This window comes from Mirounga angustirostris, unplaced genomic scaffold (genome assembly GCF_029215605.1).
Source record: "Mirounga angustirostris isolate CCGP_5_RB_7025 unplaced genomic scaffold, mMirAng1.0.hap1 SCAF_15, whole genome shotgun sequence".
Taxonomy (NCBI): Eukaryota; Metazoa; Chordata; class Mammalia; order Carnivora; family Phocidae; genus Mirounga; species Mirounga angustirostris.
The window spans coordinates 57919952-57936010 of record NW_026991723.1 but is presented as its reverse complement, the minus strand read 5'-3'; the positions used below and the strand labels follow the sequence as shown (position 1 = coordinate 57936010).

At 41.0% G+C, this 16059-nt stretch overlaps 2 protein-coding genes across 5 annotated transcripts in view; one reads left to right on the top strand and one right to left on the bottom strand.

Annotated features, from left to right (window-relative positions):
• The window catches only part of UNC13B (unc-13 homolog B), a 209075-nt gene that overhangs the window by 144256 nt on the left and 48760 nt on the right, over positions 1–16059 (bottom strand). For all 4 annotated transcript variants that reach the window (XM_045882625.3, XM_045882623.3, XM_054509271.2 and 1 more), the window contains 4 exons: positions 11495–11594; positions 7032–7149; positions 5739–5862; positions 1646–1719 (listed from right to left, as the gene is read on the bottom strand). In XM_045882625.3, the coding sequence (XP_045738581.2) occupies positions 1646–1719; positions 5739–5862; positions 7032–7149; positions 11495–11594 (416 nt within the window). The remainder of the gene's footprint in view (positions 1–1645; positions 1720–5738; positions 5863–7031; positions 7150–11494; positions 11595–16059) is intronic.
• Positions 2245–3207, top strand: LOC129046068 (threonylcarbamoyl-AMP synthase-like). The gene is given in 1 exon segment (XM_054509533.1): positions 2245–3207. A coding segment is annotated over 1 exon segment (963 nt).

Below are 16059 nucleotides of genomic sequence, written 5' to 3'. Positions count from 1 at the left end.
GAAGATAAATTTCTGTTTTTGTAAGCCACCTAGTTAGTGGTACTTTGTTATGGCAGCCTTAGGAAACCCATATACTCATCAAAACACTTCATTTTGGCTTCCTGCACTAATCCAAAGATACTGGTCATTAATTGCCAAGTGCAACAGCTCCATTTCATTACTTATCATCTTTGTTCTTAATAACATTTGACAGTATCAAGAATTTCTGCCTTAAAACCCTTTTTTCCTTTATTCCATGAACCTTTTTCTCCTACTTGCTCTCTTCAGGCAACTCTTTCTCCATCTCTTTGTTTTTTTTCCATATTCTATCTTTGATGTTCCCCCAAGGTTTTGTCCTCATTCCTCTTCAATACTTTCTATATATTCTACCTGAGTGAGTTCTTCTATTCCTGGGACTCCAAATGCTACCATTATGAATCAATGCTACCATTCATGAATCCAAATTCTATGCCTATAGCTCCTCACCCTATCTAACCCTGAGTTTCATATTCTTTCCTAAAGTTCCTTATCAGACATTTCCATTGAAATATCCACTGGCACTCCAAATTCTACCTTATAATCAGACCAATTTTCTAACAGCCCAACATGCCCAAAAATGAAAATCTTATCTTTTCCCTTCACCACCAATAACAAACACATCCCCCATTCCTGATGGCTCAGACTAAGTTGACTGTGTTCCCTTCTGTGCACCAGACTTCTCTCTCGAGATAAGACAGGACCAAGCAATGTAATACCCTAAGCATCCCTAAAAATAACATACAAATAACAATATACAGTTGACTCTTGAACAATGGAGAGTTACAGGCATTGACCTTCCACACAGGCAAAAGTTCACATATAATTTTTGATCCCCCAAAAACTTAACTACTAATAGCCTACTTTTGACTGGAAGCCTTACCAATAAACAGTCAATTAAAGCATATTTTGCATGTTATATGTGTTCTATCCTGTATTCTTATAAGCTAGAGGAAAAAAATGTTAATAAAATCGTAAGAGTAAATACATTTACAGCACAGTGTTTATCCAAAAAAAAAAAAAAAATCTGGGTACAGGATGCCTGGGTGGCTCAGTCAGTTAAGCGTCTGCCTTGGGCTCAGGTCATGATCCCACCATCCTGGGATAGTGTCCCGCATCAGGCTCCTTGCTCAGCGGGGAGCCTACTTCTCCCTCTGCCTGCTGCTCCCCCTGCTTGTACTCTCTCTCTCTCTCCACCCCCTCTCTGACAAATAAATAAAAATCTTTAAAAAAAAAAAAAAATCTGTGTACAAGTGGACCCACACAGTTCAAATTCCTATTGTTCAAGGGTCAACTGTACATCCAAAAATCTGGGGATTAGCAGACGAAATGCCTTCTGCTCATCTGTGTAACAAGAGGACAGTTGCCCTAGTATAAGCTCTCACTCAGAGTCTAGAGTCAGACTAAATGCCAACTCAGCCATTTATGGGGGACAACGAGAAAAATAGAAAAAGTGGGAGACAGGTCCTTCTAATGAATGTCCAGTGATCTTCCAGTTGCCTTCTTTCCTTAATGCAGCTTAAATTCCTTCATTTTTTAACATGCTCCTGGGTCCCTCCCTTGGCAAATTATAGTGTCCTAGAAAGAAATTTTCCCCATCTCTCTGTATTGCAAATAAGGCAATTCCTACCTCACTGTCAGCTCCCAAGACATTGATTTGTTCCAATTTGTAGGTCCAATATCTGGCTTCCTCCTCTGGGATATCTACCATGAAAAAAGAAGAAACTACATTACTAGGTTATTAGTTTAATCATGGGTCAATAATCCTTTATTTCATCAAATAATCAAAGTTAGAAAGTGATGGACTAATTTTACTGGTGGGCTTGGTTCTTGCCATGAACTTGATCTTGAATCTTCACAAAAAAAACCAAAATAATGTGCTATTATTCCCATTGGATCAGAAGACTTAATATTGTTAAAATGTCAACATTACCCAGTGTGATCTACATATTGAATGCAATTGCTATCAAAATCTCAATAATGGTTCTTTGCAGAAACAGAAAACTCCATTCTATGGATAAAGAAGATGTGAGACACACACACACACACAGAGGAATATTACTCGGCCAGCAAAGGAATGAAATCTTGGGGCACCTGGATAGCTCAATCAGTTAAACACACACACACACACGAAATTTTACTGTTCTTTTTGCATACCTGTATTTTCTGAACTTTCAACATAATAAAAAAATTCATGTTACTATTTTTAAAAAATAATGGCATATAGGGATGTCTCCGGCGCATCCGTGCACGGGGCTGAGGGCCACGGTGGCTGCCACCGTGGGGTTGAGCGAGGGGCCGGGGGGCTCCGCCCGGAGGGGCTGCCTCCTCCGCCCGCCGAGCCCTGCTCCGGCGGCGCCAGGGGCCCGGCTGTTGCGGCTCCCGGGGAGTGGGGCCGTGCGGGCCGCAAGCCTGGAGCGCGCCGGCTGAACCGAGGCGCTGCGGGCCGCCGTGGCCGAGCTGCGCGCTGGCGCCGTGGTGGCCGTCCCCACCGACACGCTGTACGGCCTGGCCTGTTCGGCGAGCTGCTCGGCGGCACTGGGCGCTGTGAACCGCCTCAAGGGCCGCAGCGAGGCCAAGCCGCTGGCCGTCTGCCTGGGCCGCGTGGCCGACGTCTACGGGTACTGCCATGTGAGGGTACCTGAGGGACTCCTGAAAGACTTACTACCAGGACCAGTGACCCTGGTGTTGGAACGCTCGGAGGAGCTCAATAAGGACCTGAACCCCTTTACTCCTCTTGTAGGCATCCGGATTCCTGACCATGCCTTCATACAGGATTTGGTCCAGGTGTTTGGGGGACCAGTCGCTCTCACCAGTGCCAACCTCAGCTCCCAGGCCAGTTCTCTGAATGGCGAGGAGTTCCAGGACCTCTGGCCTCAGCTGTCCCTGGTCATTGATGGGGGACCAACTGGGGATGGCCAGAGCCCGGAGTATCGCCTGGGCTCAACTGTGGTTGATTTGTCTGTACCTGGAAAGTTTGACATCATTCGTCCAGGCCGTGCCTTGGAGAGTACTGCAGCCATCCTCCAGCAGAAGTACCGGCTGCTTGCTCCCCTCGCACTGATCCTGCTTCTGCATCTCAGGAAGAGGGGAGGGCCCGAGGACTGGTGCTGGACACTGTGTGTCTGTCCGCTGGGGACTGGCAAGGCCTCATTGACAGAGGCCACTGGGGCTGCGACGTCACTAGTCTGACTCTTTAAGGCACTGCCTTTTTCTGAACACTGTAGACCAAGCCCCAGAAGCTGCTGGTTTCGCCTCACACCTGATGGGGAGGTCATATTCATTATCCGTAATTTTAAATATCAGCCAAAAGCTGACGTAGAGACTTTATTTGAGAACATTCCTAAGATGGCCTTGTTCTAATAAGTTTCTTTTTCAAAAATCTTTTTTGAAAAATAATTTGAGGAACAGATTTGGAATCCAGTTGGAGCCCCCTGTCTGGCGGGTAGTGGCATTTAAGGTCCAAATCAGCCAGAGCACCAGCTGGTGCTGTTTAAAAGTCTCCAGTGACCAAAGGCATGTACTTAGGCACCGAAGCTGGAACCACAGTAGGATAAAGACTGTTGAGCCACAGGCCCGACACTATTTTCTCTGAACTGGAGAGGCCGGTGGTGTGGTGTGCCAGAAGGCCTGGTGGAGAGAAGTCAGCATTTTGGACTAATGGTGAGAAGTGAGCTCAGTTGGCAAGGGGCGGGGGTAGGGAAGTCCAAATCAAAGAATACTGGAAAACAAATCTCCACTGTTCTTTTCAGCTAGTAGCTTTTTTGTTATTTAGTTGTAAAATAAATTATAATGAGTTATGCCTGTAATACCTTTATTTGAATCCAGTGTGTACTCAAAGCCTTTATTCATATGTATACCAAGTGTTAAACAGAATTATTCTTGACTAAAAAAAAAAAAAAAAAAAAGGTATATAACTGAATAGAGTATTTCACAGGTTTTTGAATTATCCAAAAGAAAATTCCATTGCCAAAATATGGCACACTGTAAGCTAAAATTCTTCCCATAGAAAGACCCTTTATTAAGCCTTTTATTTTCAGTTTTTCTGAAGATTTATTTATTTATTTGAGAGAGCGAGCACACACACATGCATGCGAGCAGGAGGAGGGGCAGAGGGACAGGGAGAGAAACAGACTCTGCACTGAGCAGGGAGCCCCACTTGGGGCTCGATCTCATGACCCTGTGAGGTCATGACCTGAGCTGAAATCAAGAGTCGGAGGCTTAACAGACTGAGCCACCCAGGCGCCTCCCTTTATTAAGCCTTTGAAAACTGTATGCCAAATGTGGTTATCACAGAGGCCCAAGCTTAGCACAGTCACGTTAACTCACATCAAAGACAGACCTCACTTATCTGAGGTTTTACCTTAACATTTACTCAAAAAACCATTTATCAGACACCTATTATGTGCCAAGCAAACTCTAAAGATACCAAAATAAAGTACACAAGAGCCCTCATGAAACTCAAAATCTAGATAGAAATGTACACTGCCACCAATGACACGATATAAATGATGCAGTGTTGAAAGAGGAATGTCTTTTTAAAATGCCTTGTGGGTTGCTGGCTGGCTCAGTCTGTGGAGCATGCGACTCTTGATCTCAGGGTCCTGAATTCAAGCCCACATTGGGCATGAAGCCTACTTAAAATAAAAATAAGTAAAATAAAATGCAATGAGGGATGGACTGACAGTTGTAAGGAGCTCCACAGATCCACTCTCTAGCAAAACTGTATATATATACAAAAAACCTATTTTTGCCATGAACATGTATTTTTTGTTTTTAAAAATTATTTTTTTTAGTTTTTTATTTAAATTCAATTTAGTTAACATGTAGTGTATTATTAGTTTCAAGGGTAGAATTTGGTGATTCATCAGTTGCATATAACACCCAGTGTTCATTACATCAAGTGCCCTCCTTAATGCCTATCACCCAATTACCCCATCTCCCCACCCACCATCCCTCCAGCAACCCTCAGTTTGTTTCCTAGAGTTAAGAGTCTCTTGAGGTTTGCCTCCCTGTTTTTATCTTATTTTTCCTTCCCTTCCCCTATGTTCATCTATTTTGTTTCTTAAATTCCACATGAGTGAAATCATATGGTATGTCTTTCTCTGACTTATTTTTTAAATACTTTTCTATTTATTAATGCTACTTCAATGTTTAAATTGACAAATCACAAGGTATACATTCACTTCAAGACAATGAATGTTAAATTATCAAAAGAATAAATCACTGCTCGGGTACCTGGGTGGCTCAGTTGGTTAAGCGACTGCCTTCGGCTCAGGTCATGATCCTGGAGTCCTGGGATCGAGTCCCGCATCGGGCTCCCTGCTCGGCAGGGAGTCTGCTTCTCCCTCTGACCCTCCTCCCTCTCATGCTCTCTGTCTCTCATTCTCTCTCTCTCAAATAAATAAATAAAATCTTTAAAAAAAAAAAAAAAAGAAGAAATCACTGCTCTCTAACAAGCAAGTATTTCCTAAGTCATTAAAATAGTCAGAGAAACCTATTGACTTGAAGAGAATACGCTTAGTGTGGATTATTTAATGAGTATCTACAGCCTGTACCATTCCTGGGCTAGGTGTTATAGGGACTAGGATAGAAGAAGACAGAATGCCCTCAAAGGGGACAGCTGACAATACAAAAAATACAGTAATGAGACTAGCAAACAATTGTTAACAATATGGTAAAAAGCGTTAAATGGTTTTTAAAGTCTAATTCAATAGACTCACCAAAAGGCAACTCAAATCTTGTATCAAGCAAAATCTTATGAGGAGTTGGGTTTTTAGTTCCACAGATCTCATCATCTTTCATCAATGTCTCTGCCTCCAACGTGGACCACTCCCCAGGCCCTTCCTAGAAAACAGAGATCTAAGATTAAACTTTATTTCTTCATGGCTCCCCTCCTCCTGTTTTAAGAGCTGGTGTTTTTTTCTCAATGTCATTGTTGGAGAGCTCCTGGGGACCACTCACATCCTGATGAGGCAAACACACCACTGTCACCACCTGCCTCTGCGGCTATGTGGTTTCTGTTCTCCCTCTTTGGTGGAAGAGCAGCTTTCACCGTGCTCAGCTCTCTGCAAGCCCACTGAACATAGAATTCTGGAGTACCCAAACTCAAAAACCAAATATCTTTATAGATCAGTATTTAATCTGCACAATTTTTAATGACTGTGTCACTTAATATGTGTTACTACTTCTAATCAGTAAAGAGCTACTAACATTGCTACTTAAAATAGATCTGAACTGGAGCCACAATAAAAATGAACGGCCCATCTGCCTGGGGAAGTAGAGAGAGCCAGAACTAAAAGACTTTAGGAAAGAGAGGCACACCTGCACTATCCCAACTCCCAGAGAAAACACATAGTCAATGGTAAGCCAAACAGGAATACAGTACATTTTTTTCAGGTTCAAAGTGAGTGTCTATGGGGAAATGATGCTGAGTTATGTTTTAATCTGGGAAAATGGAGTAGAAAACCACTCTTGGAAATAATGTATAGAGACAGAGTGTATAACAATTGCCACCCATGTTAATTCCTTAAACTCTGTTAGGGTTATATGTGGAAGATGGAAGACTGAAACCAGTTCCCTGGGAATTGGTGACTCAAAGAAATAAAGCAGAGAACGGGATCCAGGCTGAGGAAGTTTAATGGGACTTATCCCAAGATAGCTTCTTAGAGGAGAATGCAGAAACCACAGGTATCCTAAATCACATACACACACCTACTCCCCTTCTTCTCTCCTTCTTCCTCACATACAGTACTCAGAAGGGGCTATCAACCTGATATGGCTAAAGAGAAGTTCTGGCACCTCTGAGTACAGTCATAAGGTAGAGAGAAGACAAGACTTAAATAAAATCCATTGAACCTCTGTGTGAGGTTAAGAATAGGCTAGTTGCATGCTCACTAATTAGAAAGGGGGACAGAGCAATCTGAGATGCATGGTGAATATTAGCTGAATGGAGCTAGGATGGGGACAAGCATGGGCTAGAACTATACCTCCAAACGGGCAACGCATTGACTAACCTCATCCGACTGACGAACAGTCTTCAGTGCAATCCACACGGTCCCCACCATGGTGTCCCAGATCAGTCCTTTGTTCCATACCTCCACACTTAGACCCAGGTCCAGGCGACTAATCTCACTGAAGGAAAGAATAAATCCCTTTAAAGAAAACCAGATAGGGGTGCCAGGCAGGCTCAGTAGGAAGAGCATAATACCAGGGTTGTGAGTTTGAGCACCATGCTGGGTGTAGAGATTACTAAAAACAATAAATTTGAGGAAAAAGAAAAAGCCAAATAATATGAAATATACATCTCCTACATCTACATCTCCTGTTTTGCTAAACCTTGAATACTTTCTCACCAGGATCCTATTGTCAGGGAAAATCAAAATGTCCCAGAATGCTACAACCATTCTTTAGGTTCCTAGAAAAGTATGTAAGGATCCATACAAAAATGCCTTTGTCCATCCGTCTCCTCGCCTCTGGAACTACAAACATCGTTAGATTAATGCGTTTTCACAAAAAAAATGGGGGTAAGTAAGGAGGGCATTACTGCCAGGTCTGCAAGTCTATAATCTCTACCCTTACCAAGCAGTTTTATATGTTTTTTTTTTTTTCGAAGATTTTATTTATTTATTTGAGAGAGAGAGAATGAGAGAGACTACATGAGAGCGGGGAGGGTCAGAGGGAGAAGCAGACTCCCTGCCGAGCAGGGAGCCCGATGCGGGACTTGATCCAGGGACTCCAGGATCATGACCTGAGCCGAAGGCAGTCGCTTAACCAACTGAGCCACCCAGGCACCCTCTATGTTTTATTATTTATAGTAACAGTGCCCTCAACTTACAAACTATATATAGGAAACTTAGGAAAAGGCAAGGCTTCTTTACAAGATTTATGAAAGGGAGTCCAAGCAGAAGTAAAACAGCCCATGAGAAGATCTAAATCTGATGGGAAATTGTGGTCAGAGGCAGGTAAGGGACACTGGGAGTATACCAGTTCACTCCACTCAGCCCCTGGAGATCCCAGTTAAAATAGACACTGTCATTTATAAACAAAATATTTGTCAGAGGATAGAGATAAACACAATGATTATCCTGTAATAACAAATAGGAAAAAATTTTTTGAAAAGAAATCATTCCAGAAAGAGCCACATAACCACTAAGCAAAAACAGCATCATACATGGTAGAATATCAGCTTGGAAGGGCCAACTCAAATGTAATTATAGTCTTAAAGTGGAACAAGCAAACACTTATATTATGCTAAAAACATCCTCCAGAAAGCTCTTATTGAAATACGGGGTTATTTGAAAGGAAATGCAAGAAAAATGAAAAAAGGCCCATTCTAGCAAAAAAGCAGAAAGGTATTCTCAGGGAGACAACAGCTATCCATCACATGAAGTTTCAAGTTCACACTTTAGAGAAAGCTTGGTTTCCCTGTTCTATTAAGATACATGTTCTCAGGCACCTGGGTGGCTCAATTAAGCGTCTGCCTTTGGCTCAGGTCATGATCCCAGGGTCCTGGGGTCAAGCCCTGCATCAGGCTCCCTGCTCAACAGTGTTTCTCCCTCTCTCTCTGCCCCTCCGCCTGCTTGTGCTCTCTTTCTCTCTCTCTCAAATAAATAAATAATCTTAAAAAAAATAAAATACATGTTCTCAGAATCACACACTTAGGATGTGGTAAGACAGCCATAGACTTCTCATCAAATGTGCTGAAAACAAGGGAAGCAAAGAAAATTCACCCCTTTTACTTAAATACACTAGAACAGAGAATGTACTGAGTTCATTTGTTCATTTAATTGTTTCCTCAGCACATATAATACGTATGGTTTGGTACTTTGAGCAAGACACACAATATAGGACCTAATTCTTATCTCTAAAACCTTCTAAACTATCTTGAGAGCTGTTCAAAACCACAAAGTGGGTGACTAAACCCAGCCAGTAAGTTAAGGTGTTCACAGTGTGGGGAAATTAAGCTTTTGTCCCACAGTTTCATTCAGCCTAATTAATCAATTTGCCTTGGAAAAGACATCTGACAACCCCAAATCTTTTGAATCTGGAAAAGAAAAATTGCATGGGGATACATATATAATGTTCCTAAAGCAAGTCCTAAGCAACATCTCAATCAAGCCAATAGATGAAAGAAATAGCCAGAGGTCTTTACAGCTTGGCTTGGATAGAAAAAAGTTCTTTAGGGAACTCTGGGGAATAAAACTCCAAGAGGATATCTCCCATAAGAAGCTTCTCATCTCATCTATGTGTGTCCAGCAGGCCTAACTTAAAAGAAGTCTGAGAGCTTTGTTTATGCCTCATCCCCAGAGCTCTGGGGAAACTTCTTTTCTCTATTAAATAATCAATAATATATGTGCATATACATATACAAGATTTGGAGCTAGGCAAATTCACAGTAACTAAAGATGCCCTGCTTACCCTTAAATGAATAATCTAGTCCTGGAAGTAAGATACAGAAATATTAAAGATAAACAACAAAAAATACAAAAGTGAGTATTAGATACTGCCATATAATACATCAGGAAGAAGGAAAAAGGAGAAAGGGAGACAAGAGACCAGCAATGGAGCTGCCAGTAACAAAAGAGCAGGGTAGGAGGAATAAGGAATAGGAGCACAAAAGAGGAAAATGTAGCTAATAAAATCCATGTGTAACAGAGGAGAAAGCAAAATTCACACAGCATCTCAACGTGGGAGACGAAAAAAATTCACACATATCACAGAAGGGTTGAAAGAGGAAGTGCTACAGGAAATTGGAAAATAAACACATAAGAATAAAGCTAGTTCTGCTGAGAGGCTACAGAAGATCGCTAGGTTTCACACAATGGGAACAGTTTTAACAGTAAGTGATTATCACTGCCAATTGGAAATCAGAAGAAGGTAGGATTTCTGGATTTTATATGCCAAACAGCCATGGGAAGAGACTTGAATAAACCACTCATAGCTGACTATACACACTACAGGTATAGAGAAACACACAGTCTCACTCTCACGGCACTGTAACTGAGAAAGGGAATGAATGAGGTTTATAACTTTGAGAGAGACAACCAGTGAGAAATGTGACAACATTGGCTCTCTTTCTTCTTGAAGCCCCAGTTCTCTCTCAGTTTCCTGTTTCTCCTATCTCTCTGTTCATTCCTTTTTAGTCCCCTCTGTCCCACTTTAAATGCTGGTGCCCTTCCAGGCTTTACCCCAGGCCCTGTTCTCAATTTACTCACCATCTCCCCAAGCTTCCTCATCTAAGCCTACAGCTCCAACTTACTAAAATATTTCTCCAACCCCTACTTCTTTCCTGAGTGCCAGGTTCAAGCTCCTATCTTCTGTACCTCTCTTCCTACTAGTCCTATAAGAACCTCAAATATAAGTCTGTCCATAAGTGAATTTATATTGTCCGCTATCCTAATGAGTAACACAATACCTACCCAATCATGCAAGACAAGTCTATCTCCTTAACACCTTCTTTCCATCCTTTTCTATCCCTTCTGCTACTGTCTTATTAGCCCAGCCACTCATAATCTTACCCTTAAAGTATTTATAATCTAGTTTCCTAAATGGTACTGTAAGAAGCAATACATCAAAATCCCGAAGGATTGGAATGTATCTACGTGAAAATAATCATCCTTATGTGCCTCTGAGATGCACTACAAAACTTGGAAAGTCAATTTCACTTCCATTTCAAAACTCACAGCAATTTCAATACATTTTCTTGTTTGACACCCTCATGCCTAACTTCCCAGAAAACAAGTATAACCTTGTAAGAAAGACAGACCTTTACAGGTAAAGTAACTGGCACTCAGAGAAGCTCAAAGATTTGTGTAGTCCTTCAAAATGATATTCTATATTTTTCTCCCCTTTTCTAGAGCAGAAAAAAAATGCCTCAAATTTCAGAGGAAAAAAACGAAGTGTCAAGTTTTTAAAGCCAGAGCTTACAATAATATGCTACATTTTGTGTCATATGTAAGAAATCCTAATGGTTACTCATTTTTATTTATTAGAAGAAGGTAGGACATTTCACTCCATAAAGCAAAAGGATTTTAAGCACAGAAATCCTCATCTTCAATAGCAGGTAGCCTGGGTATACACACACATACACATTCTCTTTCTCTCTCTCTCTCTCTCTCTCTCTCACACACACACACACACACACACACACACACACACGCATGTGCACACAACACATTCCTGCAAGGAGCCTTCTGAGAATCGAAGCAAGATTTAAATTATGTTTACTATCATGCTAAGTATATTGTACTATATCCTAATTCTGACCACTGGGAAAATCTGACTAGGCAGTATATTTACCCACATAAATGAATTGGGAGTTTATTTGCATTCATAATTCACATAATGTAGAATCAATTACAAATGCAGGAGAGAACAAAACTGCAGATGTACTTCACTCCACAACACCCCTCACTTATTCCCGTAACTCTGTAGTTTTCATAGATATTGTAGGCAGCTACTGCTGCAAGGTACTTACAACATAAAATCTTGTTCCCAAGAAGGTTGATCACCACGAACTGCTACGGTTGTGCTCTTCACATTCTGCACTTTCAAGGTTACATATGTATTAAATTTATCTTTAAAAAAAAAGCAAAAAAAAATGCACAATGAAGATGTAATACTTAGTGCTCAGATTGTTACTCAATCTCACAAAGTCTTTGGAACTGAGTAACCCAAATTAAAGTATTTTATGTTGAAGAAAAAGTAAAACTATATATTGTACTATATGGCATCATTCTAAGCATACAGAGCTGTAAAAAAATTATAAAATACATTCTATTCTCAAAAGTATAAGTTATAATAGTTTTTCAAATTTTAGAAATACATATTTGACCCTGTAGACACACACACACACATGAAAACAAAAGCTTCATGAAATACAAGATGTGATACATTGATATTTCCTGTTATTTAAACTACTAAAACATTAATCATGGGGCGCCTGGGTGGCTCAGTCGTTAAACGTCTGCCTTCAGCTCAGGTCATGACCTCAGGGTTCTGGGATCGAGCCCCACATCGGGCTCCCTGCTCGGCAGGAAGCCTGCTTCTCCCTCTCCCACTCCCCCTGCTTGTGTTCCCTCCTCGCTGTGTCTCTCTCTGTCAAATAAAGAAAATATAAAAAAAATTAAAAATTAATCATAACCAATTGATTTTATAACCCATCTTCAGTTTGAAAAAAACAAATCTAATTAATCTAATAGAAAAGATAAGATACATAAATTAACAAAAAAAGGAATAAATACCATAAGAGAAAGAGAAAAAATGATAAAGGATTGAAGGAGAGGAAAGGGCTACCTCTAGCTGTTGACAGGGACAAGAATTGAGAAAAAAGCCTCATAAAGGAAAGGAATTCCACGCTTGATCTATTCAGGCTGGCATAAACCACAACTTACATAAAAAGCCAGCTGGGTGGCTCAGTCCGTTGAGCATCTGACTCTTGATTTCAGCAGGTCAAATCAAGTTCCCCACCCCTCCACCCAAAGACTCCCCACTCAGCAGGAGTCCGTTTGGGATTCTCTCTCCCTCTCTCTGTCCCTCCCCCACTGTGCGCTCGTGCTCTCTCTCTCTCTCTCTCTCTAATAACTCTTTTTTTTTTTAAGATTTTTTATTTATTTATTTGAAAGAGAGACAGCACAAGCAGGAGGGGCAGAGGGAGAGAGAGAATCTCAAGCACACTCCATGCTGAGCAGAGCCCGATATGGGGCTGTATCCCAGGCTCCGAGATAATGACCCCAGCCAAAACCAAGACTTGGTGGCTTAACCGACTGAGCCACCCAGGCACCCCTCAAATAAATAAATCTTTTTATTTATTTATTTATTTGACAGAGGGAGAGACAGAGAGAGAGGGAACACAAGCAGGGGGAGCAGGAGAGGGAGAAGCAGGCTTCCCACCGAGCAGGGAGCCTGATGTGGGCCTCAATCCCAGGACCCTGGGATTATGACCTGAGCCGAAGGCAGATGCCTAACGACTGAGCCACCCAGGTGCCCCATCAAATAAATAAATCTTAAAAAAAAAAAAAGGCAATATTATCACAGAGTTGGGAAAAGGAGATTCTTTAACCTGAGAATATAAATTGAGTACTACTGCTTAAACACAGCACCTTTTGCATTCCCCCTACTACATTTACATGAACCGTGATTAGAGGCACTGAACTGAGAGTTCACTTTTCTGTGTAAGAAATTAATCTTAACATTATAAAATGAAAAAAAAAAAAAAAAGACTATCATTTTTGACCCATCAAATAGGCAAAGATTACTTAAAATGATTACCTAATGTTAGGAGTGTGAGAAAATAGGCCCTGCCATGCACTTTTAGCAGAAGGTAAATCTTCTCTGGAGCATCGTTAAAATTATGCAGTTTTACAAAAAGCAGAATTATGGGGCACCTGGGTGGCTCAGTCAGTAAAGCATCTGCCTTTGGCTCAGGTCGTGAACACAGGCTCCTGGGATCAAGTCCTGTGTCGGGGTCCCTGCTCAGCAGGGAGCTTGCTTCTTCCTCTGCCCCTCCCCTCACTTGCTCTCTCCCTCCCTGTCTCTCATAAATAAATAAAATCTTAAAAAAAAAAAAAAAAAGGCAGAATCAGACCTATAAATAAAGAGAACAAACTGATGGTTGCCAGAGGGGTGGGGAAGGGTAAAATGGGGAGTGGGAAATAGAGGCTTTCAGTTATGTAATGAGTAAGTGGAATAAAAGACACAACAAAAGGAATAGAGTCAATGGTATTGTGATATTACTGTATGGTGACAGATGGTAGCTACTCTTGTGATGAACACAGCATAATGTATAAACTTGTAGAATCACTATGATGTACACCTAAAACTATAACATTGTATGTCAACTATACCCATTTAAAAAAAAATTTTAGGGGTACCTGGTGGCTCAGTTGGTTAAGTGTCCGACTCCGATTTTGGCTCAGGTCATGATCTCAGAGTTGTGATACTGAGCCCCACATTGGGCTCTGCACTGGTCATACTGCTTAAGATTCTCTCTCTCGGGGCACCTGGGTGGCTCAGTTGGTTAAGCAACTGCCTTCGGCTCAAGTCATGATCCTGGAGTCCCTGGATCGAGTCCCACATCGGGCTCCCTGCTCGGCAGGGAGTCTGCTTCTCCCTCTGACCCTCCCCCCTCTCATGTACTCTCTCTCTCTCTCTCATTCTCTCAAATAAATAAATAAATAAATAAAATCTTAAAAAAAAAAAAAGATTCTCTCTCTCCCTCTGTCCCTCCCCCACCCAAAAAATTTAAATAATAAAAGTGAGAATACTACAATGTTCTAAGTTTGTTGTGATAATTAAATAAGACATTTGTGAAAGTATTTAGGCAATGCCCTGATACAGCAAGTGCTCAATAAATCATAGCTATTTTAACTATTAGGACTATTATTAAATCCTTATGAAATTATTAAAAAATTATATAGTTTTATACTTAGACATGGGAAGTTTACCAGAATTATACCTAAGATATATGAAAATACAAGCCTACCCACATGAGAGAATCCCCAACCATCTCCAGTAGCAGTGAAATAGACCACTGAGCTATGTTTCCTATCATGATTTTATACTCCACCCCCCACATTCAACCACAGCTGACCAGACCAGATTTAGATGCCATGAACTGGCCAAAAAAACAGAAACCAATCCAATTCCCTCTCAAAAGATCTTAAATAAGGAAAACAAAGAAATATTAAGGAGGGCATGTATTGCATGGAGCACTAGGTGTTATACACAAACAATGAATCATGGAACACTACATCAAAAACTAATGATGTACTGTATGGTGAATAATATAACATAATAAAAAAAGAAAAAGAAATAGTGACACAACTGGTAGTTGGTGCTGGAGCTCAGAGAAGTATATATACTCCACTGGAGCAGCCATCATGGGCTGCGTGCAAAAAAGTTAAGCATAGAAAGCCAGCTAGAGGGGTGCCTGGGTGGCTCAGTCGTTAAGTGTCTGCCTTCGGCTCAGGTCATGATTCCAGGTCCTGGGATCGAGCCCCGCATCGGGCTCCCTGCTCCGCGGGAAGTCTGCTTCTCCCTCTCCCACTCCCCCTGCTTGTGTTCCCTCTCTCTCTGTCAAATAAATAAATAAATAAATAAATAAATAAATAAATAAATAAAATCTTGAAAAAAAAAAAAAAGAAAGAAAGCCAGCTAGAAGAGAAAGGAAAACAAAACAGATTCTAAGAAAGAGAGACCTAGCTAGTGGAGAGAATAGGCTCAGTAACTGTCTTAGTTCCTACTGTACCCAAGGTTTGGTTTTTTCAGCATTCCATGGATTCCCAATCATGTTCACTTTTTCCAAGTAATCCCAGTACCTTCCCTTTTCCCCAGCAATAACCAGAATAAGTCTCTGTAACTTGACATTCATAATTAAGAAAATGTGTATTGAAACAAGTAAATACTATTTTCACCTTCTGATGGGCAAAGATTAAAAAGTTTCATACTACCTGATGTTGATAAGGATTTGGATAAACACTCATTTTTTTTTTATTATGTTCAGTTAGCCAACACAGAATACATCATTAGTTTTTGATGTAGTATTCAATAATTCATTAGCTGCGTATAACACCCAGTGCTCATCAACACTCATATACTTTTAGTTTAAGTATAATCTCCCCCAAAACTTTCAGAAGTGCAATGTGGCAGCAGCTACCAAATTTTTTAAAAATGCATACCGTTAACCCAGCAATTCTCTATTTCTGGACTCTAGTGTATAGATACATTTGCAAAGCAGACAATGATAAGTGCACAAAAACATGTATTTGCTTAAAATAGTAAAAAATGGAAACAAGCTAAGTATTCATCAATCAGCAACCTAGGGTACAAACTTATAACAAAATTCTGGGCACATACTGGGCATAAAGTTAACTTTATTTTTTTTTAAGATTTATTTATTTAGAGAGAGAGACACAGGCACAGTGGGGAGGAGCAGAGGAGAGTGGGAGAGAAACCCAAGCAGACTGCGCTGAGCATGGAGCCTGATGTGGGGCTCAATCCCTAGACCCTAAGATCACAACCTGAGCCCAAACCAAGAATTGG